This window comes from Cavia porcellus, unplaced genomic scaffold (assembly GCF_034190915.1).
Source record: "Cavia porcellus strain 051 isolate PalLab524CR breed Dunkin Hartley unplaced genomic scaffold, mCavPor4.1 scaffold_6, whole genome shotgun sequence".
In the NCBI taxonomy this organism is placed as follows: Eukaryota; Metazoa; Chordata; class Mammalia; order Rodentia; family Caviidae; genus Cavia; species Cavia porcellus.
Genome location: NW_026947489.1, coordinates 80,065,984 through 80,090,343, shown reverse-complemented (window position 1 = coordinate 80,090,343; position 24,360 = coordinate 80,065,984). Strand labels below are relative to the sequence as shown.

Here is a 24,360-nt window from a genome sequence, read left to right as displayed (position 1 = left end):
TGGGGAAGGCCATGCCATGGGATACACGAAGTCTTGTGCAAGACTCATGGGGTGCTGGTCATCAAAGCCAGGGCCTGGGACACATGTTGGGTGAACTCCCCACCCCTGAGCGGTATTGGTATTTCCAGCTCTGAGTACAACTTGATATACTCACCCTGTTGGAACACTCAGTCCATCAAGCCATGATACTCTTTAATAACTGGTAGTGAGAGCGAGATACCACTAGAGGTATTTATTACTCAGATGAAGGTTACTTGTCCTAGGACAACTTGTAGGGACAAGGGAACAAGCTTTACAGGATCCCAGTTGCTTATCCCTGGAAGTGTAGGGTTATCATTAGCATCCATTTCAGGTCAGTGTGGGTTGGCAGCATGTGGGTTGGATCCTTATTCTCACCCACATACCATTCCAACCGGTTCCTCTGCTTCCCTCACTCAGTTGCCCAAGAGAAGATTTTAAGGCTTCAGAGGAGTGCTTTCAGTAGTGTGGGTGTAGGCTTTAAGGTACACTGGCCCCTGGGGGTGTCCAAGGCTTGGCGTGGACCCAGTTTATCAGTGAGGCTGTTTCTGTTCTGGCTGTGTTTGCTGTCTTCACTGCATGTCCCAGATTCTGTGCCTCTCACTCAGTTAAGAACTTGTCTTTGTGTTGCTGGCTGGGGACATGGTCAGGGCAGAAGTCAGAGCGGAGGAGGCGGGAAAAGTAGATGAGGATCATCATATCCAGCATGAGCAAGACAGCCAGCAGAAACGTGCCCAGGGTCCTCTGGCCTGCATACTGCAGGAAGAAGTTTGTGAGGTAGGCCTGAGGGGCCAGGCGGAAAAGAAAGTACATGACCAGGTTGACATACTTGTTGACCTGATAGAGGAGGAGATCCTGGGCATTGTTTATTTTCATCATCATGCGCATGGTGAGGAAGATGTTGCTGACTTCCACCAGTAGTGTTAGGACACCTCCGCCAACAAAACTTTTCCAAAAGATGCCTGAGAAGAAGGCACCCATGGCCTAGAGGATAGATAAATGAGAACAAGAGTTGGTACCCCATGTGCCAACTCAAGGGAGTTGGGTGTATCATACATAACCACCAGAGAACTGGACAAACCTCAGTTTTCTTTTTCTGTTTTTGGTAACAGAGATAAGGCCCAGGGCCACTCTACCACTGAGACACATCCCTGGAGACCAGATCTTACTGGTCTCACGCTGCTTCAATTTGTGACTCTACTGCCTTAGACTCCCAAATAGATCCTGATCCCTGCCCACAGGTTCTGGGCATGATGGGTGCCATTCCCAGTCTGTTGAGCAAGAACACAAAGATGGTGGCACCTTGGCTAGAAAAGTAGGACACGGCTGGGATGAGGGTTGGGATGGCGTCCCTTTCAAGTTAACAAAGAACTTGGGAGTGGGGCTAGGTTGCATACATCACTTACCATGACATGGTGAACAAGGTATTCCCAAGAAGCTCTGGCCTGACGACTAAGCACAATGTCCACCGTGTCGTGGATGAAATACCCTGGTGGAGGAAGAGGTCATGAAAGGGACTTAACACCTTTCCTCCCACTCCCACTTACACCTCAGGCTTCTTAGCCAAGACCTACCTGCGGAGAAGCAAACCAGCAAATAGCCGGAGAGCGACCAGGCAGTCTCAATATCCACCAGCATCTCCGGGGTCTGCCATAAACTGGGAAGAAGGAAAGGAAAGGGCCTTGGCACAGTCGGCACCCGGAGAGACCCTGGGCTCCCTCGGTACCCGGGCAGTCCCAGGACAGTCCAGGCTCGCGCCATTGGCTGGCAAGAGAGCAAGGAGGGGCTTGGCCGAAACGCCAGTGCCTCGGGTTTCCCTGGGCCGCCCCTGGTTGGGTAGTTTTCCAAACAGGGAATCAGGTGAGGTCCACGGCCTCGGCCCACTGGTGAGTGATGGGAACAGTAACACGGAAGCCTGCATCAGCACCTTCCTGGGATCCCGGGCCACCTCGCACCCCCAGTCGCTCACTCACCACAGCAGTGCCCATATCCCTGACACAATGGAGTGGGTGAAGGAGACCAGCAGATTGTGCCAGCGCCAGGTACGCAGGGGGTCGGTGCGCACGTGCGCGGGCAGGGGCAGGCGACGGAGCCCGCGCTGGAGTATCCGGAAGGTCAGTGTGGCGCCCAGGAGCAGCGGTAAGGCGGGGTGCAGCAGGGGCAGCATGCTGGCCCTCCCTGCCGTCTGTCTGTCCGCCCTCTAAGCCGCCTCCTGCGGTGTTCGGCGAACCGGGGTCCCTCTCCGGCCAGTGCACCCCAAGCCCCTCTCCCGCCGGCCGCCAGCCCCACACAGTTCTCCCGGAGCCCTCTAGGCCCCTTCGCTCCTCCTGGCCGAGCCGGCCGAGCCTCTGCCCCCGCCCCACGCCGCCCGCGCCCCCGCCCCGCCCCGCCCCGCCCCGCCCGCTGCCCCCGCCCCTTGGGCGCCTCTGCAAAGCAGAGGGCCAGAGCCCCGCTTCCCCCGGGGCCTCTGCAGCCCCGCCCGGGTCCCGCCAACTTCGGGCGGTAAGGGGCTTTCCTGGGGGCGCCGCGGCGGAGACATCCCTGGTTGGCGCCTCTCGACGGCCGAAAGAGTCCCCAGCCGCCGGCGCTCTCACGGCCTCTTAACTCGCGTCGCAACTTTCTCCTGGGCGGGCTTCGGGAGAACCTTCGCTTGCCCTCGACTCCTTTTTGGGCGGAGTTGGGCGGGACCCATCTTTCGTCCGTCCGTGTCCCCTAGGAAACCCTGGTCCTGGGGAGGGGTCGGAAGCCCCACCTCAAACAGTGGCTCCGCCCAGGCCCTGTTCCCCGACTGGTCCCAGATGGAGTGTTTACGTCCTTCTCCCTGCCCAACTGGTGCTTGGGAGCTGTTGAGTCACTCATCACCTCTCCCGGTTCTCTCCTGAGCTCCAGAAGCCAAGCGGCTGTCACAGTCTGCCTTTAGACAGTCCCAGCCCTAATCTTCTGGCTCCCTAGAGGCTGGGGCGGGGAAGACTGCGGATTTGCCCATACTACTGGGGTGACTTGTCTTCTCTACGGCCCAGGTCTGGAGCAATTGCGACTCCTGGCCACTAGGTGTCAGCCTGTCCTCGCTGTGGCGCGGGGCCCCAACCCTCCAAAGGACCAAAGTAGCATTTGGGGAAACCCTAGACCAGTGCCGCAGCGGGCAGGCAGAGTCCTCTCTGTAGGCACTGGAGCCAAGTCTCCCCAGCCAAGGTTTGACAAACTGTCAACATGCATGTCAACATGCATGCAAGTGCAAAAATTGTGCAAAAAAACTTCAAATGGAAGGGTTTTTTTTTTTAACATTTCAATAAAAAGCTGTTTATAAAATTGAAAGTTCTGTTACTGTTTGTAAGACAAAAGATGTTAATATAGGGGCCAGGGATTTAGCACAGTGGCACAAGCGCCTGCCTGGCAATCGTGAGTTTGATTCCACTACCAAAAAGAAAAGTTAGTGCATGAGTTGTTTTTTTTTTGTTGTTGTTGTTGTTTTTGTTTTGTCTTTTTCCTTTTTATCGGTACCAGGGGTCGAAGTCACGACTGCCTGCTTACAAGGCAGGCGCTTATGCCGCTGAGCTAAAACCCCAGCCCCGAGTTGTTTTGTAAAACTAAAATGGCAATATTCAAGATTAATTGCTGTGTTGGCACTTTGTAATAAGTGGGGTTTTGGTTGCAGTTTGGTCCATAGGTCTCTGAAAGTTTCCTACCCTACAGCAAAGGAGGAGACCCAGAGCAGGTGCGAGAGTAAGAGGTGTGTGTGCAGCAGCCGAGGAGACAAGTGGGGGAGTACTGCGTGAAGAAGCTAGAAACCCGAGGCTCAGAGACTAATTGGTTGGTTGGGTGTTTGCTGTCTCCCCCTAGAGCTCCAAGGTTACACATTAACCACGTAGGGCTGCCGGGTCAGTCAAGGCTCAGTTGGTCTTTAAGCGAGAGAGCAAGAGAGAGAGAGAGAGAGAGAGAGAGAGAGAGAGAGAGAGAGAGAGAGAGAACCCCCATATACCCCTTTACTTACAGCACAGCTTGTCTTCTGCCAACTGACCGTAGCCTTGACCAGAGACCTCCAGAGAACTCAGGGTCCCTGGAGACTCAGCCTTAGCCCTCCTACTTGGGAGGGACTGGGTACCCTTTTGAGGGGCAGGGAGGCAGCAGAGAATAAAACACCCCTTTCGTTGGTGGTTTTTTTAATCGGCACCGGGGATCGAACTCAGGACCACACACTTGGAAGGCAAGCACTTATGCCGCTGCGCTAAATCCCCGGCCCAAAACACCCCGTTCTTCCTTTATTTTTAAATTTTGTTTTGTTTTTGAGACTTGGTCTTGCTCGAGACAATCCTCTAGCCTCAAACTACCAAGTGCTGGGATTACAGGCATGTGCCACCATGCCCAAGTCTTCTTGAAATAGGGGTGTTAACCCTTTGGTAATAACCACCCTCCTTAATACTGAACTTTTATAGAGCTCCCATAGAGCAGATGGCACCAGAAAGAGGCTGGAATTAAACTCAGTTCTGTGTCCAGACTCTGAGGTCCTAGCGGATCAGACCAACTAGCCCTAATCCTAACCTAACCCTAACTTCTGGGCAGAAGAGATTTTTTTGGGTGTTTTGGTTTTTGTTTTTGAGACATGGTTTCCCTATGTACTTCAGCCTGGTCTTGAACTCGCTATGTAGCCCAGGGTCTTTTCAAACTCATGGCAATCCTTCTGCCTCAGCCAACCGAGTACTGGGATTACAGGCCTGTGCCAACAAGCATGGGTCGTCAGAAGAGCTAAACCCATTTCGCCAAACTGCGTACTTTCCACCTCTGGAAAGTAGTCTGCGTACTTTCCAGACACTTTCCAATACTGGTTCCTGCCCACTTCCACCTTCCCCGAGGGGAAGTGCTGATCCCTGGCTGCAACACTGGTGGGATGATGGCACTGAGAGCGCTGACGAGTGCCATGCGTGTCTGCTCAGCCTGGAGACCGCATCACGTCCTCCCCAGGTGAATCAAAATTTGCACAACTCGGGTTTTTCCCGGTCCTTCCCTAGGCAAACACGAAACTACCCTTGTTCTCTGTTCCACAGACCCGAGAGCGCTGCTCTCAGTTCAGTTTGTTTCTTGCTTGCGTGCCAATGAGGATCTGCTTTATCCTCCTGAAATGGCATCATTCGTGGGCAGGGGAGGCTTCGGAAGACAACGCTTGCAGGCGCGCTGTGCCTTTTTAGTAAGCTCTCCACGACCCGAGCGGATCGAGTCACGTGTGTAAAAAGCAGCTAGTACCGCACTAGGCACTACGGAGTGGGCCAAAATAGGAGTTAATCCTATTTCTGGACCACCCTTGGGGCAGAGTCGCGAGGGAAAAGTGAGTCGGTGTCGCCGCTGTGGACTCCATAAGATCACAAACACAGCGGCTACAGTGGTTAGAACTGACACAACACGCTAGCTCCACCCAGCAAACGTCGCACAGCGTAGGGGCGGGGCTCCAGAGTGGGCAGGGCTGCGCACGCGCCGCCAGGGGGTGCCGGCAGTGTATATCTGAGAAATGAGATGGAGAAGTACGAGCGGATCCGAGTGGTGGGGAGAGGTGCCTTCGGGTGAGCCAGGGCTCTGAGGGAGGAAACTGTTAGGGGGACTGGGAAAATAAGCCCCCAACTATGACCAGATTTGCTGGCCCGCTAGCCCCGCCCCGAGGCGTGAGCGCCACCCTGGGAAGCCCCGCCCAGGCTTCCGGTCTGGGACCAGGCGCTGTGGCTTCGCCCCCGCCGAGGCCACGCCCCGTTAGCCTCGGCGTTCCTGAGTTGTACTGTTCCTTGTTCTTTCGCTGAACAAAAGTTGTGACCAGCTCTGAGTGTACGGCTCTGGGCGCTGGTGTACAGTAAGGACCAAACAAGTGTGGCTGTTTCCCTTTCAGGGCTTAGACTATAAGAAAATAACAGAATAAAGACGACGTTAAAGCAGTCATGAACGGTTATTAACAAGGAATAAATCCACGGAATGTTTATCAGGGAGTAGTCAAGGAAAAATTCTCTGGAAGATGAGATGTAAAGCCAGGATTTGAGGAATTAGGACCAGTGATGCGAAGCTGAAACAGGTTTTCAGGGAGGGGAAAGCCTGTGCGAAGGTCCTGGTGGGAAGGAATTCAGAGAATTCAAAAAACAAAAACGACTAGTGTAGTTGGAATGTAGTAGGCAAGGTAAAGAATGGTTTAAAAATGTGATCGTCACGGAGTGCAAAGGCCTCGTAAACTGAAGGATAAGGGCAAGAGTTTGAGATTGAGATTGGAATCAACTCAGGGCCTCACACTTAAGTACAGGCTTTATCACTGATCTACTGTCCCAGCCCTGAGAAGAGGGTTTGGAAGTTTTGATAGTTTTGTTTTTTGAGGCATATGTTGCTGTGTGTAGTCCAGGCTGGCCTTAACTCACAACCCTACCTCAGCGTTGCAAGTGCTGAGATTATAGGCATGTGTTACTCCTGGCTGCAGGGCAGAGTGTTAAAACAAAGGCATAGTCTGAATAGGATTTGTGGGGTTTTGTTTTGTTTTCCAGGATAGTATTGCTTTGTAGCTCCTGCCAGCTTTGAATTCACAGCAATCCTCCTGCCTCTTCCTCTGGAGTGGTGGTATTTCAGGCATTGCTATATGGCTGATGTGTATTTATTTAACAATGTCATCAGACAGACATGGTGGTATTCACATATAATCTCACTACTAGATGGTCATGAGTTCTGGGCCAGCCTGGACTGCGCAATGAGACTTGTCTCAAAAAAACAAAAAACAAAAAACAAAAAATTCTCAGAATGGAATTGTAGCTCACGGATAAAGCACTTGTCTAACTTGCTCGAGGCTCTGTGGGTTGGTCCTCAATATCACAGAGAAAACAGTAACAAAATGTCATTCTGGTTGCTATGTAGATTTTACATTTGAGTGTAAGAACAGCAAAAGGGAACATTTTCAAAGCTAATGCAATTTTTGTTTTGTTTTTTTGAGACAGGGTGTTTTTAGTAGATCAGGATGGCCTTGGATTTACTAAGTAACCTAGGCTGACCTTGAACCCTCAGCAATGCTCCTGTATTGGCCTCCTCTCACGCTGGAATTAGAGGCATGTGCCAGCTCACCTGGCTGCCAATGCAATTTTTTTTTTTTTTTTTGGTCTTTTTTTGTTTTTATCGGTACCAGGGATTGAACTCAGGCAGGCACTTACGCTGCTGAGCTAAATCCCCAGCCCCGCTAATGCAATTTTTAAAGCAAGAAATGATGGTTTGGGCAAGGGTTATAGCAGGGTGCATAGAATTATATAGGTTTGCAGTATTTTAAAGATAGAAACAAGAGTTGTTGATGTGCGTAGTGAGATGAAGAGAATATCTTGAAATTATTTTAAATTATCTTATTTTTACCCCAGAGTGTTGGAGATTAAGGCAAAGATTTTAAGTATGCTGGGCTCATGTAATCTGAGGCCCTCCCAATCATGGTGAGCCTTGCCTGGACAATTTAGAAACTTAGTCTTTTGTTGTTGTTACTGGAGAGATGGAACTTATGACCTTATACTTGCCAGGCAAGCCCTTATGTTGCTGAGTTAAATCCCCAGAAATTTAGTCTTTAAAAAAAATTTATGTATATATATATATATATTTTTTTTTTTTTTTTGTCTTTTTCGTTTTTTTATCGGTACCAGGGATCGAACTCAGGACTGCCTGCTTGCAAGGCAGGTGCTTATGCCGCTGAGCTAAATCCCCAGCCCCTAAAAATTTTTTTTAAATGGACTGGGAATATAACTCATTGTGAAAGTCCTGGTTCAATCCCCAATAAATTAAAAATTATTATTATTTTTTTACTATTTTCTCTTTTGGTATCTGGAATTAAACTCAGGGCCTCAACAAGCTTGCCTCACAGGCACTGTACCACTAAGCTACATCTCTGACCCAAAATAATTTTTTCATTTTAAAATAAATTGTTTTTGAGACAGGGTCTTGTTTTGTAGTTCAGGAACTGGGTTTGAACTCACTATGTAGCCCAGGCTGGCCTCAAATTCAAGGCAATCTCTCTGCCCTAGCCTTAGGATACAGGCATGTGCCGCCGTGCCTGGATGGTTCCTGCTTTTCTTTTTTCTTTTTTCTTTTCTTTTCTTTTCTTTCTTTATTTATTTAGTCTTTTTGAGACAGGGTCTCGCCATGCAGTTCAGGTTGGCCTTGAGCTCACTTTAACTTCCCAGGTTAGTCTCGAACTGGAAACAGTCCTCCTGCCTCAGGCTGGGATTAAAATTGTGTGCCACCACGCCCAGTTTAGCTCCTACTTCTATAGTCACTGACCAGAGAATTGAAATAAAATACTAACATGAATGGCTGTTATCACTGAGGATTTTCTGTGCACTAAGTATCTTGTATCTATTTGTTGATTTGATTCTCTTAACAATTACTTGCCAAATGGTAATAGCGCATAACATACTAAGACCGCATAACTAGTAAGAGGAGGAGCAGGGTTTGAACCCAGGGAGTAGCACTTACTTTGTCAGCACATATACTGAAATCGAACCCATGCAGTTAATTCTAGACACTGGCGAAACTCAGGTCTTATGTCAAGCTCCTCACCAGCTCTCCCTGTTCCCCAGATCAGTGTTCTGTTCTGTTTGTTTGGTTTTAAGACCAGGTCTTGCTATGTGACCCAGGTTGTTGATGAAATTGCAGACCTACTGCCTCAGCCTCTCAAGTGCTGAGATTACAGGCATGCGCCACAGTATACGACCCAAACTCGGTACCCTATGCATTTGGTTACCCTTTTTTTTTTTTTTTTTTTGTCTTTTTCCTTTTTATCAGTACCAGGGATGGAACTCACGACTGCCTCCTTGCAAGGCAGGCGCTTATGCCGCTGAGCTAAATCCCCAGTCCTCATTTGGTTACCCTTTTAAGCAACATCTAGTTGCTAGGTCTGTCCTGCCTGTAGTGGCTGGAGGCTCAGTTAAAGCCTGCCGTGTACTTGTGTCCACAGAATTGTACACCTCTGCCTGCGCAAGGCTGACCAGAAGCTGGTCATCATCAAACAGATCCCTGTGGAACAGATGACCAAGGAAGAACGGCAGGCAGCCCAGAATGAGTGCCAAGTGCTCAAGCTGCTCAACCACCCCAATGTCATTGAATATTATGAGAACTTCCTGGAGGACAAGGCCCTCATGATTGCCATGGAATATGCACCAGGTGGGCCAGCCTTTTCACATCAGCCCAGCTGTGGGGCCCCCACAGCTAGGACAAGTGATCAGATGCCTCCTTCCTTGAATAGGCTTGGCTAAGGGTCAGGGGTACAGAGTTCTGGTTACCCAATTATGTACCGCTGGCAGAAGTTTTTACCTCCCTGATCCCAGTGCCTTGTTTCCTAAAAGGACAGGCATCCCAGGTGTAGCAAGACTGGATTTTTTTTTTTTTTTTTTTTTTTTGGCTGTTTTGGTTTGGTTTTTTGAGACAGGATCTCACTCTATAATTCAGACTGGTTTTAAACTCACTGTGTAGCCGTGGCTGGCTTGAAACGCACAGCAGTCCTACTGTGTCAGCCTTCAATGTGCTGGAAATTCAGGAGCTTGAGGTCTGGATCTTGATTAACGCCTTGGGTCACACACAGGTGGCACTCTGGCTGAGTTCATCCAGAAGCGCTGCAATTCTCTGTTGGAGGAGGAGACCATCCTGCACTTTTTTGTGCAGATTCTGCTTGCGCTGCATCATGTGCACACCCACCTCATCCTGCACCGGGACCTCAAGACCCAGAACATCCTTCTTGACAAACACCGCATGGTCGTCAAGATCGGTGACTTTGGCATCTCCAAGATCCTTAGCAGCAAGAGCAAAGCCTACACGGTGCCTGGACACAGGGGGTGCTAGAGGTCTTGAGGGCCAAGGCTTATTCTCATCTCTACTTCCTATCCCTACTTCCCCAACTTAAACAAAACAAAACAAACCCTGGCTTGTTGACCCCTTCTTGTGGGAAACCCGGGGCTTGCTTTAAGGAACAGCTGTGGCCCCACTCTTGCCAAGATTATAATACTGGCTTCCCTCCCACAGGTAGTGGGCACTCCATGCTACATCTCTCCTGAGCTGTGTGAAGGCAAGCCTTATAACCAGAAGAGTGACATCTGGGCCCTGGGCTGTGTCCTCTATGAGCTGGCCAGCCTCAAGAGGGCTTTTGAGGCTGCAGTAAGTAGACATAACTCTAAGAGAACACCTGGGAAATGTCCCTTTCTATACAGCAGCCCTCAGGTCCAACCACTTCAGTGTTTCTTTGTGGCTGAGGTGTCTTTGCTTCCTCAAGAAGGTGGATCTCGGCAGGGCAGGGCTGTGTCTCTTGCTGTGACTCAGACTAAGGGTTCCTCAAGGGTGGAATCTGGATCCCCCTCCCCCATTACACTGAAGTGCTCTGAGGACATGGCTGTGACTGTCCCATCAGATTAGGAGCACTGCAGAGAACAGGTTTGGAGTTTTCTCTATAGCCTGGGGTTTTACAGGACAGGAACTGCAGATTCTTTATCAGACTATGGATTCCTGAAAGCGAGGTTTGCCTGGCTTACCTCCCGAAGGCAGGGCTCTTATCCTCTGCAGACCAGGGGCTGAGCTGGTACTAGGTGCTACTATGCTTAAGAGCCCAACAGAAGCCCCTGGGTACAACTCAACCCCTGCCCACCACTCAAACTTGGTGCCTTCACAGAATCTGCCAGCACTGGTACTAAAGATTATGAGCGGCACCTTTGCGCCTATCTCTGACCGATACAGCCCTGAGCTGCGCCAGCTGGTCCTCAGTCTGCTGAGCCTGGAGCCTGCGCAGCGGCCACCACTCAGCCACATCATGGCGCAGCCGCTCTGCATCCGGGCCCTCCTCAACCTCCACACCGACGTGGGCAGCATCCGAATATGGAGGCCTGTGCAGGGGAGGGGTCCTAGGTGGTGGGGGGCATGGACACCCAGTGGGACCACAGGAGGCCTGTGGCAGGTCCCCCGTTTCTGCAGAGAGTTTGTGTCCTGAGCCCTCTATCTGTTCTGCAGGGCAGAGAAGTCCCTGGGCCCAGGACCACCCGTTGTACCTGGCAGCACAGGGAGTAGGACTGGCAGTGCCCGCTGCAGGGGTAGGTTGGAGCAGGCCACCAGAGCCCTTCAGATTTCCCACCATTTTCAGCAGTTTAACTGACTCCATGTCCTCTATGAATAGGTGTTCTCCGGGGACCTGCAAGGCCAGCTATCCCGCCACCACTGTCATCAGTTTATGCATGGGGTGGTGGGCTCAGCACCCCCCTGCGACTGCCAATGCTCAACACAGAGGTGATCCAGGTGGCCGTAGGGCGCACACAGAAGGCCGGCATCACACGCTCTGGGCGCCTCATCCTGTGGGAGGTGAGCAGGTTGGCAGTGGGCCTGGACTGGGTGAGGGTAGGAAGCCCATGAGGAAGGCTGGGGATGCTGAGTGCCACCCACTGTCGCCTTGCAGGCCCCACCTCTAGGATCAGGTGGAGGTGCCCTCCTCCCGGGGGCAGTGGAGCAGCCCCAGCCCCAGTTCATCTCACGTTTCCTGGACGGCCAGTCAGGCGTGACCATCAAGCACGTGGCCTGTGGGGACCTCTTCACAGCCTGCCTGACTGGTGAGCCTGTCAGGGGACTAAAGCCCTACCCAGCAAAGTACCTCATGGCAAATCATTCAGCTCATGTCTCTCTCTCCTAGTTACTGAATTACTGCCTTTATCTAGCTGTTAAATTTATTTATACCATCTCCTTTATCCTACATGACAGGGTTGGCAAGGGAGTCATTATCTCCATTTGACATTCACAGTTTGTTTTGTTCTTTTTTTGTACCAGGAATTGAACTCACAACCTTGTGCTTGCCAGACAGGCTGAGGTCTGTCCCCAGCCCTATGCTCATTTGACAGGAAGGGAAATTAATAGTCAGAGAGGCTGTCACTTGTCTCAAGTAACAGACTGGGAAGAGACCCCTATCCTTTTCTTTCCTCTTATTCCAAGCCTTTGTCCATAAAGCCCCAACTTTCTTCCAACCCACAAGTGGGCAAACTACCTGGACAAACAGGTTCCTTCCCCTTCCTCACCGCCTTCCTCCCCAGACCGCGGTATCATCATGACCTTTGGCAGTGGCAGCAATGGGTGCCTAGGCCACGGCAGCTTCACTGACATCAGCCAGGTGGGTGTCACGTGTACTCTGAAAAGGGGAAGTGAGAGGATGGCGAGAAGCCCGCATCTGAGAGCTGACACCAGGCTAGCGGCAGGGGAGTCCCCAGCAGCCACCGTCCTACTAGCTCCTGGGCCACATCTGGGGAAGAATAGAAAGGCCAGGCCAGGGGTTGCCCGCCTGACAGAGGTCACGTACAACTGTAGTTGAAGACAAAAGATCCCTGCTGGTGCCTAGGCCCAGATCTCTTGCCAGTCTCTCCTGCCTTCTTCCCTCTCTCTAGCCTACCATTGTGGAGGCCCTGCTGGGCTATGAGATGGTGCAGGTGGCCTGTGGGGCCTCTCATGTGCTGGCCTTGTCCACAGAGCGAGAACTGTTTGCCTGGGGCCGCGGAGATGGTGGTAAGTCCCTCCCATCCCATAGTGGAAATTGAACCCAAGACCTTCGGGCTAAGCTGGTACTTCCACTGCTGAGCTAAATCCCCGGCCCCTTTTCTAGTTTTTGAGACAAAGTCTTGCATTGTTTCTCAGGCAGGGTTTGAATTTGGAATTCTCCAGCCTCAGCCTTCCAGAGTACTGAGATGACAGACTCCTGCTCATTCTCCTCCTAGTCTCGACTTCTTTTCATGGATTCAACAAACTTTTATACTCATTGTGTACCCACCCTCCTCTGAGTGCTGAGACAAAATGAATGAGATGTGGCTTTCATCTGGTGCTTGTGATGTAACAGATTTCATTCTCGCAGCACCTGCCTGCTTCCCTCCTTTTCTCTTCCTCCCTTCTCTGTCTCTCGTTCTGTCTTTCTTCCTTTTTTCTTTTTCCTTCCTCCCTTCCTTCCTTCCTTCCTTCCTTCCTTCCTTCCTTCCTTTCCTATAGTTCTGGGACTCAGACTTGTGGCCTAGCACTTGCTAAATAAATGTTCTACCACTGAGCCAAACCCCTGGTGTTTTACTGAGGCCCTTATTGGGCCAAGTATTAGGCTGGATGTTGAAACTAGAGATGACAAAGATAAGTCCCCGTCCTCCCAGAAGACTCAGTTTACAGTAGGGACAGAGGACTTGTCGGCAGCATGGGAGGCATACCTACAGTTCAGACAAGTAGGAATTCAAGAATAGTAGTGTTACCTTGAGGAGACAACAGTAGTATTTGGACAGGGCTTTGCTTTTATTTTTATTTATTTTTTAAGTTTTTGTTGGTTTGCTTTTTTGAGACAGGGTCTCGATTTGTAGTGCAGCCTGGCTTTGATTTCACTGTATAGCCCAGGCTGGCCTCAAACTCACAGCAGTTCCCCTGCCTCAGCCTCCCAAGTGCTGGGTGGCTGAACAGGGGTTTAAAGGAGGATTGTGCCCAGCAGAGAGGACTAGGAAAGGCATTTCCGGCTGAGGATAGCCTTTGCTCACGCTCTTCCCACCTCAAAAGTCTTCTCATTCTAGCATCCCCAACACTAAAACTCAAGAGTATCTGTTTCTTCTTACAGGCAGGCTGGGCCTAGGCACCAGGGAGTCTCATAGCTGCCCACAACAGGTGCCCATGCCCCCAGGACAGGAAGCCCAGCAGGTTGTGTGTGGCATCGACTCCTCCATGATCCTCACTGTGCCTGGCCGAGCCCTGGCCTGTGGGAGTAACAGGTGAAATAGTTGCACTGGGGTCATTAGTCTGCCCCTCACCTTCTTTGGTACCAAGTGTTCCATTCCTCATTGCCTCCCTCTCGGCAGGGACCAGAACCTAAAGGGGCTGGGGGTGCTGCTTAGTTCAATTAAGGGTCAGGTCTTACTCCAGGAGGGGCAGATCATACTAGCCCCTGCCCAAATAGGTGGAGGCCAGGCAGTCTGTACAAACTGTTACTTGGATTTAGCTTCTGGCTCTGCTCTGAGGTTCAACAAGTTGGGCCTGGACCACCTCTCCCTGGGGGAGGAGCCTGCACCCCAGCAGCAAGTGGAGGAGGCCCTGAGCTTCATACCGTTATGCTCTGCACCCCTGGACCAGGAGACCTTGCTGAGTGTGGACCTGGGCACTGCTCATTCAGCTGCAGTGACTGGTGAGTATCACCCAGGCACAGAGACCTAAGGGGAACTTACCTGGCTTTCTTGGGACTTCTGTTGAGATAACTTCCCTTCCTCTCCTTTTTCTGTCCCCACAGCCTCAGGTGACTGCTACACTTTTGGCAGCAATCAGCATGGGCAGTTGGGCACCAATGCTCGCCGGGGCAGCCGAGCACCCTGTCAAGTTCAAGGCCTTGAGGGGATCAAGATGGCAATGGTGGCCTGTGGAGACGCCTTCACTGTAGCCATCGGGGCAGGTGAGGGCGGGTAAGAGGTCCACAGGCTAAGGGGTGAATGGTGGGAAATCTGTGCTGGGGCCACTGGAATCAGCACTCTTCTGTGGAGCCAGTAGGGCTGTCTGGCTGTACAGCTGCTTGTTTAGCTGTGCCTCCCCTCCACTGACCTCCCTGGGATTCTCTCTGGCAGAAGGTGAAGTGTACTCTTGGGGCAAAGGGGCCCGAGGTCGATTGGGAAGGAGGGATGAGGATGCTGGACTCCCTCGGCCAGTGCAGCTGGACGAGACTCATCCTTATGCAGTGACTTCTGTGTCTTGTTGCCATGGAAATACTCTCCTGGCTGTGCGCCGTGAGTTCCCTTTTCCCAACTTGCCCACACAAGGGTTAATCCAGTTGCCCTTTGGTTCCTACCCCATCTCTAGCAATGACAGCTCAAATCACCAAAAGCATCTTTACCCCTCAGATGAATGAAAGCAGAAGCTGCAGGGTAAAATCCCCAAGCTTCTTGCTTGGATGGGCAGAAGTGGCTTTCTTGCACAGGATTAAGGGCTGCCTCACTACTCCCCAGGCCTCATGTGCATTCTTTTCTTACTGTCTGAGTGCACTGCTGGCTCTCTAGGGTCCAGTGGGAGTAGAGTGGGTGATGTTTGCTGCCCTCTGGGAGGCTTCAGGGGTTCTCTTTGGTGCTTTTTCCAGCCATCACAGATGAGCCAGTCCCTCCGTGAGGCTCCAGGACACACCTCTGAACCAGCCCAGTACAGTAATGCTTCTCTTCCCGAGCGTTCTGAAGAAAGGCATCAGTACTCTGGAGTGGTGGGGCAGGGCTGCAGCAGCTTTTGGCCCTGGATGGGGAAAGCTCAACACTGGCTTCCTTCCTTGCCCCTCTTTACTGGTCCTACTCATTCTTCTCTTATGGTGTTCCCAGATCCAGCCTGGCTGGAGTTTAAGACTGAGATACTACCTTTGGTGGTCTCTAGAGCCTTACTAAGAGGCATCTTTGGCTTTACCCAGTTCCTGTCCTGTTCCTGCCCAGTTAGAAAATGTGTTCCCTGGTGAGGGTTGATGGCCTGTGATCTCAGCTACTACTGTATTTTCAGTTGCTGAGGCAGGAGTTAAAGTCTAGCCTGGGCAGTTTAGTGAGCACTTGTATCAAAAGAAAAAAAAAAAGTTTGTCACCAGTGGGCCATGCTTCAGAGCAGAGCAAGTCAAGGCCTGCCTGCACTGGCCATTTAGTCCTGCCTAACCTCTGCATGGCCTGGAGCAGGGAGGTCCAAGGGACCCCATCACCCCTTTATCCTGAGGCAGGATTTGCACAACTTCTGAAAGCCTTCCTTCCCCTGCCAGAATGCTAGAGTCTGGAAGTGGCTGCAGAGAGGATTCTTGGCTAGATTACCTATTACCCCAATGCTTTGCCTAGACTAAGGTTTGTAGTAAAGGTAGCTAGCAAGACCAGACCAGTTTCTCAAAGGACTAAAAGTAGCGCTAATAAAAAACAGCAACTGCCTGCCTGGCATATGGTTTCTTCAGGGGTGGGGATAAGGGTGGGGATGGCAGCAGGGGACTGGGCTGGGCTCCATTGCGGTTGCGGGGCCTAGGCAGTTGCAGGGCCGCAGTACAGGGAGGAATGTGGGCGCAGCCAGAGACTGGGGCCGAGGTTCCTCTGGCCCAGTGCCCAGCGCAGCCTCCAAGTCCCAGCCCGGCTCTTGGATCTGGTTGCCAGGCTTCCGCTGCCTAGCACCTGGAAGCTGAGGCCCCTTATCCCAGGGCCCCTGAGACCATGAGCTTTGGCCTCCGGAGAAGCAACGGTTTCTGGGGTGGCCCTATACTCACTCCCACCCGAGCGCTGCGCCCTATCTCAGTGCCAGGGCTCCAAGCTATGGAGAGGAGCAGAGCCACGCTGTCGCTCCCCTTTGTCGCCTACATGACAGGCCTCTACTTCCGTGAGTGGGCGAGCGCGACTCACTTTTGTAACCCAGGGCGAGTCTGATTGCCAGGGAGCCTAAAACTGATGGCTCGCTGGGTGGGCGGGGCGCTGGCAGGGCGGGCACTAGGACCGCGCGGGCGCAGTTCCGCCCCCTCTTCCGGCGGGCGGGCTCGCGAGCAGAGCCCCGGCCGCGGCTGCCATTCGGCGCCGCCCGGAGCCGAGTGCGGCCGGAGCGAGGCGCGGGCTGTGGGGCCGCCGCGTGCCCGGCCCCGCTCGCCCGTGCCCGCCCGCCATGCCCGGCTTCGACTACAAGTTCCTGGAGAAGCCCAAGCGGCGGCTCCTGTGCCCGCTGTGCGGGAAGCCTATGCGCGAGCCCGTGCAGGTTTCGACCTGCGGCCACCGCTTCTGTGACACCTGCCTGCAGGAGTTTCTCAGGTGTGGCTCGGGGACAGCGGGGGACGGCCAGGGCCGCCTAGGGAGTGCACTGCATGGGGAGGGGCTCAGGCCCGAGGCTCGCCGAGCCTTTGTCTTCGCTGCGGCCCCTTGACCTCGAGGGCGCCCACCGTGACGTCACGGGACCCCGGTGACGTCAGGCCCAGGGAGGACCCCAGTGGGGTCCTGGGTTACAGGTCGGCTGGACTCGGTGCCTCTCCGCGGCGCCGGAACGGGAAAGACGCTAAAGACGCCCTTTCTGACCCGGGATCGGCCCTTCCCCCTCACCTGAGAGCCAGGGCGGCCTCACCCTTGCACTGTGACCCTTTAGGAGGAGAGGGACAAAACCTTCTCCGCGGCGCAGCACGTTACGCTTCTGGAGTTTTCACCGCCTAACCGTTTGCGATTCTTCGTATTCTCAGAGGACGGCCACTATTGTTCTCCCATTTCACAGATAATGAAACGAGAGATTGAAAGAAAGGCTGCGACTTGCCCAGGGTCACACAATTGACGGCATAACTGGGATTCGAGGCTGGGGTGCTTGCAGGCACACAATGGAGTGAGGACTGTGACGCCACCGTGCTTTCCTTAAGCGGGAATCCCTTGGGCGTTTCTCCCCTTCCTCGAGGGTTTTGAGTCCGAGAAGGGGCGAGTGGTAAAGACGGGCGTTAAGGAGGGGGTCGCACCTTGGTTGCTGCTGGTCTCAGGTGGGGTCAGCAAGGGTCTCAGGCCCTTTCTGGACCGGGTCAGCCCTGCCTCTGGGACATCTATCAAGTTCCTGGGAATCCCATGCTGTCTTGAATCTCCCGCCCGCTCTGGGAACCGCTCAGGCCGGCGTGTAGGGAGGGGAGGGAAGGGAAGGGAAGGAGTTCTCGCTACTGACGAGGTCGTGCTCTCGGAGCACTGGCCAGGCCGGGACAGCAGCTGTCCGAGGGCGCCTTGCCGTGCCCAGAGGCCCAGGCAGGGAGAGCATCGCCAGGACTCCTGCGTTAGTGCTCCCTCCCTTCGGCCCTCCACAGCCCCCGGCCGGCGGAAATCTCATCAGCTCTTCAGGCTCTTTGTTTTCTGTCCCCGCAGCCGCCCCACTCTTGCCCTCACACATGCTCCTGCTCAAGCTGCTGTGCTGCCCCCTCCTCCTTCCCTCTCTCAACCCTCCTCCCTGCAGTATACACTGAACTCCCCTACACACGCAAACACTTGCACTCACACACACACTCGGCCCATTGTCTCCTCCGCTGCCCTTCCCAGCCCTCTGGTTGCCAGATGAGACCAGCTGAGGCAGCCCTCTCCAGCTGACCCTTACCGCCTAGGGAAGAAGGGGGGCGCTGTCAGGCCTTTTCCCTCCACAGCCCCCTCTGCTGCTTCTGCCCCTCCCCCCCGGAAATCCCCTCTTCCTCTCTAACAGCCCCCTCCCCCCATCCTGTCTTTTCCCCTGGGCTTGGGCCTCCATAGCACAGTCTGGAGGAGCTTCTGCCCCTGCCTCTCCCCTTCCCCCAGCTCTGGATCTCCTGCAGATGCCTCTGGCAGGAAGAGTTGCTTGTGTCGGTTCTGCCCCTCACCACCACTGCGATCTACAAGCTAGGATGGCCATATTCCTGGCAATCCTTTGTCCTGGCTGGGCCCCAGGTTGTAGGGTAGGCTGCCTGAAGCCTAGGGACTTGTCTTAGACCCCTCCCTGTCTCCCAAATCACTAAGTCAGCACATTCCTGAAGCAGCCAAGTGGACCCCCTCCCCCTTGGTCCATCCTTCTTTCCCCACTCCTGCCAGGGCTATTACTCAGGTTGGACCGGGAAGACTGCTTGCCTTATGGGTACAGGCACACCCCTTCGGGGCCTGGGCATGTATTGATCTTGGCATTGGTGGTGGGGGTAGTAGGCTTAGGGAGGAGGTGGGTGTTAGAAATCATTTTAGGGACCTGGAGCAGCATGGGCTGCCCAGGTCCATGGAAAATGCTTTCAAAACAGAGCTGCTGTACAGCCTCTACTTCCGCCTCGATGGTTGCCTGCCTCCTACCCACCTGACTCAGGCCTACCAGGAATGCCATGCCTGGGGGCATTCAGTCCTGCTGGGTGAGGCCGTCTACTACCTGGGCCCTGCCCCCAAGTGTGATTGGTCCTGGCTGGGGTCAGCAGGGACGCGTGGCAGGAGGAAGAATGCCACCAGCTTCCCTGGGTGCTACCAGCCAGATGGGGCTTGGTGGAGCAGGCAGCTGGCAGGGCACAGGGTCATTAAGCTTCGGGAGCCTAGGGAGCAGGAACTAGACCTTGGCTGCAGTCGGCTGTGCATTTTGGGTTGCCCTGGCCTCATTCTGTGCTGTGTGGGTAGGAGAGCCAGGTGTGCTGCGGAATCACACAGATAAACGCAGATGCTGCCTCACCTGTCAGCCTCTGGCACTGTCACATTTCAACCCTTCTCAGATGCTGGTGGGTAAGACAGTGCCAGGAATCTTGCCTTTCTTCTTAAGACACATGCTAACAGAGGAGGGGAGGAATGGTGAAAGGTGGCCCCAAACTGACCTTTGCCCTGGATCTTGGCATGGCCCCTTGCTGGGGGCTGGGCAGCCCTGGCACTTAATCTCAGCCCATCCCTGTGCACTCTCCCCATCAGCTTTCAGCCCAGCCAGTGAAAAACAGCCCCAGGGAGAGAGGGGGTAACTGGGCAGCTTGTTTCTTTCCTAGTCCAGCTGCTATCCTGGGGGATGGGGTGCCAGCTGCCACCTGTTGGCCAAGTGCTGTTGGAGACAGCTGTCTCTGCTTGCACTGAGCCCTGGATACTTCCAAGACAGGGCTGGGGTCTTTTGGGGCCCTGGAGGACTGAGTCCCCTCATGCCTCTGCTTGCTTCTTTGTCTCACCTGGGCTGGGAACCGGTCTGGTGAGGGAGGGAGGCAGGCTGCCCTGCTTGAGGGGGTGGGGCCCCAGCTCTCTCCCCTCTGTGATGATGAATCTTGACCATGCCTTCTCTTTTCAGTGAAGGAGTCTTCAAATGCCCTGAGGACCAACTTCCTCTGGACTACGCCAAGGTAAGTCCAAACCACCAGGCAGAATTACAGGCAAGCCATTGCCCTTGGTGGGACCTGGAGCTGCCTGCAGCCAGCTGGCTCAGAGCCAGTGTCAACCCAAAGCCTTGGCATTGCTTGCCCCCACAAAAGTGTCCTGTTCTCTCCCACCAGGCTAGTTTGCAAACGGAGGACGATGTTTGCCTTAGAGGGCAGGCACAGTGCCCAGTCTGTGGGGGTGCACAGAGCTGCTCTGTGCCCACAGAAGTGTTTCCTCCCCTTCCGGTGGCAAGTTGGGCCTGTGGCTGAGTGCCAGGACCCCTCCACCAGGGGAAGGAGGCCAGATGGGGGGTGCACTTTGGGACTAAGCAGGCTGATTGGCTGCCTCTCCAAAGGGAGCATTGTCATGTGCAGGCATGTTGAGGGCTCATATCCACAGTCAAAGCAGACATCACCTGCTGTACCCTTAATCCTTGGGCACAGCGCAACAAATAGTCTGAGGGGCCTTGGCCTAAGAGAGGCCTTCATTGGCTCTGAGGTAAGGTCCAGCCCATATGGAGCTGCACCAGGCTCTGACTCTGGCCAGTTCCGTCTTCCCTGCCCACAGATCTACCCAGATCCAGAGCTGGAGGTCCAGGTGTTAGGTCTGCCCATCCGCTGCATCCACAGTGAGGAGGGCTGCCGCTGGAGTGGGCCGCTCCGACATCTGCAGGTGAGGGACTGCCAGGGTTGCCGAGAAGGGCTGGGGCTGCTAAGCCTTGGCAAGTGCTGACGGCAGCCTTTCTCGCCAGGGCCACCTGAATACCTGCAGCTACAATGTAGTCCCCTGCCCTAATCGCTGCCCCGCCAAGCTGAGCCGCCGCGATCTACCTGCGCACTTGCAGCATGACTGCCCCAAACGGCGCCTCAAGTGCGAGTTCTGTGGCTGTGACTTCAGTGGGGAGGCCTATGAGGTGGGTGGGGCCTGGCCAGTGCTTAAAGAGGATGGGGTGCCCGGTAGCCCGGGCATCCCTTAACTCAGACCTCCTGGCACTTCTACAGAGCCATGAAGGCATGTGCCCTCAGGAGAGTGTATACTGTGAGAACAAGTGCGGTGCCCGCATGATGCGGCGACTGCTGGCCCAGCACGCGACCTCCGAGTGCCCCAAGCGTACCCAGCCTTGCACCTACTGTAACAAGGAGTTTGTCTTTGACACCATCCAGGTAAGGTCTTTGCTGAGTGATGGATTGTGGGGCAGGTGACAGAGAATTGGGCTACTGACTGCTGCCTCTGCCTCTGGTTTCAGAGTCACCAATACCAGTGCCCAAGGTTGCCTGTGCCCTGTCCCAACCAGTGTGGTGTGGGTACCGTGGCCCGGGAGGATCTGCCAGGCCATCTGAAGGACAGCTGTAGTACTGCCTTGGTGCTGTGCCCGTTCAAAGACTCCGGCTGCAAGCACAGGGTAAGATGCCTCTTTTCTTTCTTGTGACCCCCTTTAGCCCTAGGAGCTGTAGATCAGTGGTGGTGAACCTGTGGCACACATGCCACAGTGAGCTGTTTGATCTGCTGTCATTGCCCTAGAGGGAGGCCAGGCTTTGAGGTGTGACCAGGTCTTAGTGGTCTCTGCTGTGAACGCACTAGTGCTTTCCTCTCTTGACCCGCTTCTGCTGCTGCCTGGCACTTCCTCCTGCAGACCTAGGTGCATGCTGTCCCATCCCCGATCATCTCCTGGGCCCTGGACCTTACCCACTGCTAACTCTCCCATGGCTTGGGGATTTGTCAACAGTGCCCTAAGCTCGCAATGGCACGACATGTGGAGGACAGTGTGAAGCCACATCTGGCTATGATGTGTGCCCTGGTGAGCCGGCAGCGGCAGGAGCTGCAGGAACTGAGGCGGGAGCTGGAAGAGCTCTCCGTTGGCAGCGACGGGGTGCTAATCTGGAAGATTGGCAGCTACGGACGGCGGCTACAGGAGGCCAAGGCCAAGCCTAACCTGGAGTGCTTCAGCCCAGCCTTCTACACACACAAGTATGGTTATAAGCTGCAGGTGTCTGCATTCCTCAACGGCAATGGCAGTGGTGAGGGCACGCATCTCTCTCTCTACATCCGTGTCCTGCCAGGCGCCTTTGACAATCTCCTCGAGTGGCCCTTTGCCCGCCGTGTCACCTTCTCCCTGCTGGATCAGAGTGACCCTGGCCTGGCTAAGCCACAGCATGTCACTGAGACCTTCCACCCTGACCCAAACTGGAAGAATTTCCAAAAGCCGGGCACTTGGCGAGGTTCCCTGGATGAGAGTTCTCTGGGCTTTGGATACCCCAAGTTCATCTCCCACCAGGACATCCGGAAGCGAAACTACGTGCGGGATGATGCTGTGTTCATCCGGGCCTCTGTTGAACTACCCCGGAAGATCCTCAGTTGATCGCAAAGCTGATAGGCGTGAGGGGAGAGGGGGATGGAATGTGACCTATCAGGCACTAGCTGAACTGGGAAAGGGGGCCGGACCCCCTCTCAGCTGCTTTCTGCTGCCTAGGTTCTGTTACCCCAGTCTCCCCCTACCACCACCACCCTCAGGTGCCTCCACTTGGTGCTTCAGCCCTGGCCTGTGGGGAGAGCAGGTCTCGGGGTTATCAAGGGCTGGAAACTAGCAATCCCAGGGCCAGTGCCCCTTCCTGGGCAGAGCAGACATGCCTTGGTGCCGGCCATTATCCTTCTTGGACTGAGGTGCCTGCTCGGGTGCTATGTCCCAAGAGCCATATGCAGGGGAGTCGGGAAAGGGAGCGATAGTTAAAGAATCTGTCTTGAGATTGATTCCCCTTACCTTTCCCCAGCTGTGTCCCCTCTGGTTATTTATTTCCTTAGTGCCAAGAGGGCACAGCAGGGGAGCCTTGGTTTTTAATAAATCCTGAATTCTATTTATTAACTTGGTTCCAGCCTGTCTCATCTGGGTTGGTTGGGGCCTTCGGAAGCTGGGCCCAACTGAAGGCAAAGGAGCAATGGGAGAAGAGTTCTGCCTGGTTGGTGGAAGGATCCAGCTGCCCTGTTGGACCTCCATCTGGTGGACAACAGAACTGTAGTCTTTGTGGCTGTCGTCTGGCACTGCCCTCTAGTGGCTGGATGGAGGCGTTGCATGGATTGTCTTTTTCGTTTTTATCTGTACCAGGGATCGAACTCAGGACTGCATACTTGCAAGGAAGGTGCTTATGCTGCTGAGCTAAATCCCCAACCCGTGGCCTAACAGTCTTAAGGCTGAAGTCTTGGGCCCACTTTTTGTTGGTCAGTGCCTAACATTCATTGTGTACTCCTCCCGCCTTTTTTTTTTTACTGCTGTTCTAGAACAGCAAAGCTTTGCACGTGCCAGGAAAACACTGTATCACTGAGGTGAAGGCCAGGCTTTTTTTGTGTGAGACAGTTTTGCTATGTAGCTCTGCAAGTTTCAGAGTCTTGTTAGTTCTCCTGCCTCAGCCTCCTGAGTGCTGAGCTGGCAGTCATGTGGGCACTCCAGTGGCCAAAGGACTTATCTTTTTTGAGACAGGGTCTTGCCATGCAGTTCAGGCTGGCCTTGAGCTCACTTTGTACCCTAGGCTGGTCTCCACCTTGCAATGATCCTCCTGCCTGAAAAGGACCTATCTCAAGTATGCATCAGTGGAGAGTTAATGAGGCAATACATGTTTCTGATACATACAGTAAGTGTTTAATGATTGATAATTTGTGAAGTCTAGCCCACAGCTAAGGGGGCCTTCAAGATGTACAAGGCACTTCTACTTTTCTCATCATTTTTTTTAAACACAATCTCCATTTGTAGTATAGGCTGCCCTTGAGCTTGTGTAGCCCAGGCGAGCCTCAAATTCACTACCAGCCTCAAATTTGTGATAATCCTTCTACCTCTGCCTCCAAATTGCTGGCATGTGCCACCATGCCTGGCAGTCACTGGCTTTTTGTACAGGGATCAATAGGTTCCTATGGTTAGCTGCATTTGAACTAGGACCAGAAAAGTGAGTTATCAGTGCTCCCTCAGCTGTTTGGGGGCAGGAGCTAGGCGGGTTTTCTCTAGTGCTGGATATGCCCTCTACCGAGCTCCAGCACCACACTCTGCATGTTTTGAACTCTAGCAACCCCAGAAGTGTAGTTTCTAGTTTTGGCAATACATTTGGATTTGTTTTGGCAGATCAGTTACATGGAACACTACTGCCCCCACTGGGAAAATGAGTTCTGCATAGTTCTAGGTTTTGTTGTAGAGACTAAGCCTAAAGTATTTTATTCTTGCCTCGCCTTGAGAAGAGGCCCAAGCTATGGGAATTACCTGTAAAGGAAAGCTCATGGGCAAATCTTCCTTCCACACAGAGGGTGAGGTGAAAAGGCCTTTATCAGATGACAGGATAGGACAGCCAGAGTCTGCTAGCCTAGGGGAGCTCTATAGAAGACCATGGGGTTCACCATCTGGGGCAAATGGTCCCTCATCAAACCAGCTGGGTACAGTGATACCTAGAAAATGGCAGGGAAAACTGTGAGTTGTAGTGAGGAGCTGCTTCTGGGGGCAGGAGGCAGTCACCTTCCTAGCATCTCAGTGGGGCCTTGTGGCTGAACCCATTCACAGCCAGCCTGGTGGGTTTGGTCCTCTTTCCAGTGC

General features: G+C 53.6%; 3 protein-coding genes across 8 annotated transcripts; 2 read left to right on the top strand and 1 right to left on the bottom strand.

Annotated features, from left to right (window-relative positions):
* Nucleotides 1-217: 217 nt before the first annotated feature.
* Tlcd1 (TLC domain containing 1) lies at nt 218-2,385 on the bottom strand. Of its 2 annotated transcripts, XM_063251170.1 has the most exons (5): nt 1,992-2,385; nt 1,593-1,675; nt 1,425-1,507; nt 856-1,002; nt 218-774 (listed from the first exon to the last, which is right to left on the bottom strand). In XM_063251170.1, exons 1-5 carry the CDS (start codon nt 2,183-2,185, stop codon nt 619-621), a joined length of 663 nt encoding a protein of 220 aa, XP_063107240.1. In that variant the 5' UTR covers nt 2,186-2,385; the 3' UTR covers nt 218-618. The 2 variants fall into 2 exon arrangements, with proteins under 2 accessions (XP_063107240.1, XP_063107239.1); XM_063251169.1 differs by having other exon boundaries at nt 218-1,002; nt 1,992-2,384.
* Nucleotides 1,886-15,905, top strand: Nek8 (NIMA related kinase 8). Of its 4 annotated transcripts, none has more exons than XM_063251158.1 (15): nt 1,886-2,060; nt 8,960-9,165; nt 9,584-9,816; nt 10,021-10,152; nt 10,661-10,869; nt 10,996-11,075; nt 11,159-11,340; nt 11,435-11,585; nt 12,060-12,136; nt 12,408-12,525; nt 13,601-13,751; nt 13,998-14,161; nt 14,264-14,422; nt 14,592-14,750; nt 15,098-15,905. In XM_063251158.1, the coding sequence occupies exons 2-15, from the start codon at nt 9,030-9,032 to the stop codon at nt 15,124-15,126; spliced, it is 1,980 nt and encodes a 659-aa protein (XP_063107228.1). In that variant the 5' UTR covers nt 1,886-2,060; nt 8,960-9,029; the 3' UTR covers nt 15,127-15,905. The 4 variants fall into 4 exon arrangements, with proteins under 4 accessions (XP_063107228.1, XP_063107229.1, XP_005003630.1 ...); XM_003469721.5 differs by lacking the exon at nt 1,886-2,060 and adding an exon at nt 5,432-5,570; XM_063251159.1 differs by lacking the exons at nt 1,886-2,060; nt 14,592-14,750 and adding an exon at nt 5,431-5,570.
* Nucleotides 15,906-16,508: 603 nt separating this feature from the next.
* Traf4 (TNF receptor associated factor 4) lies at nt 16,509-22,653 on the top strand. Of its 2 annotated transcripts, none has more exons than XM_003469720.5 (7): nt 16,509-16,760; nt 19,726-19,777; nt 20,361-20,465; nt 20,545-20,706; nt 20,795-20,956; nt 21,040-21,195; nt 21,520-22,653. In XM_003469720.5, the coding sequence occupies exons 1-7, from the start codon at nt 16,618-16,620 to the stop codon at nt 22,150-22,152; spliced, it is 1,413 nt and encodes a 470-aa protein (XP_003469768.1). In that variant the 5' UTR covers nt 16,509-16,617; the 3' UTR covers nt 22,153-22,653. The 2 variants fall into 2 exon arrangements, with proteins under 2 accessions (XP_003469768.1, XP_013007600.1); XM_013152146.3 differs by lacking the exon at nt 16,509-16,760 and adding an exon at nt 16,795-17,316.
* The last annotated feature ends 1,707 nt before the right edge of the window (nt 22,654-24,360 follow it).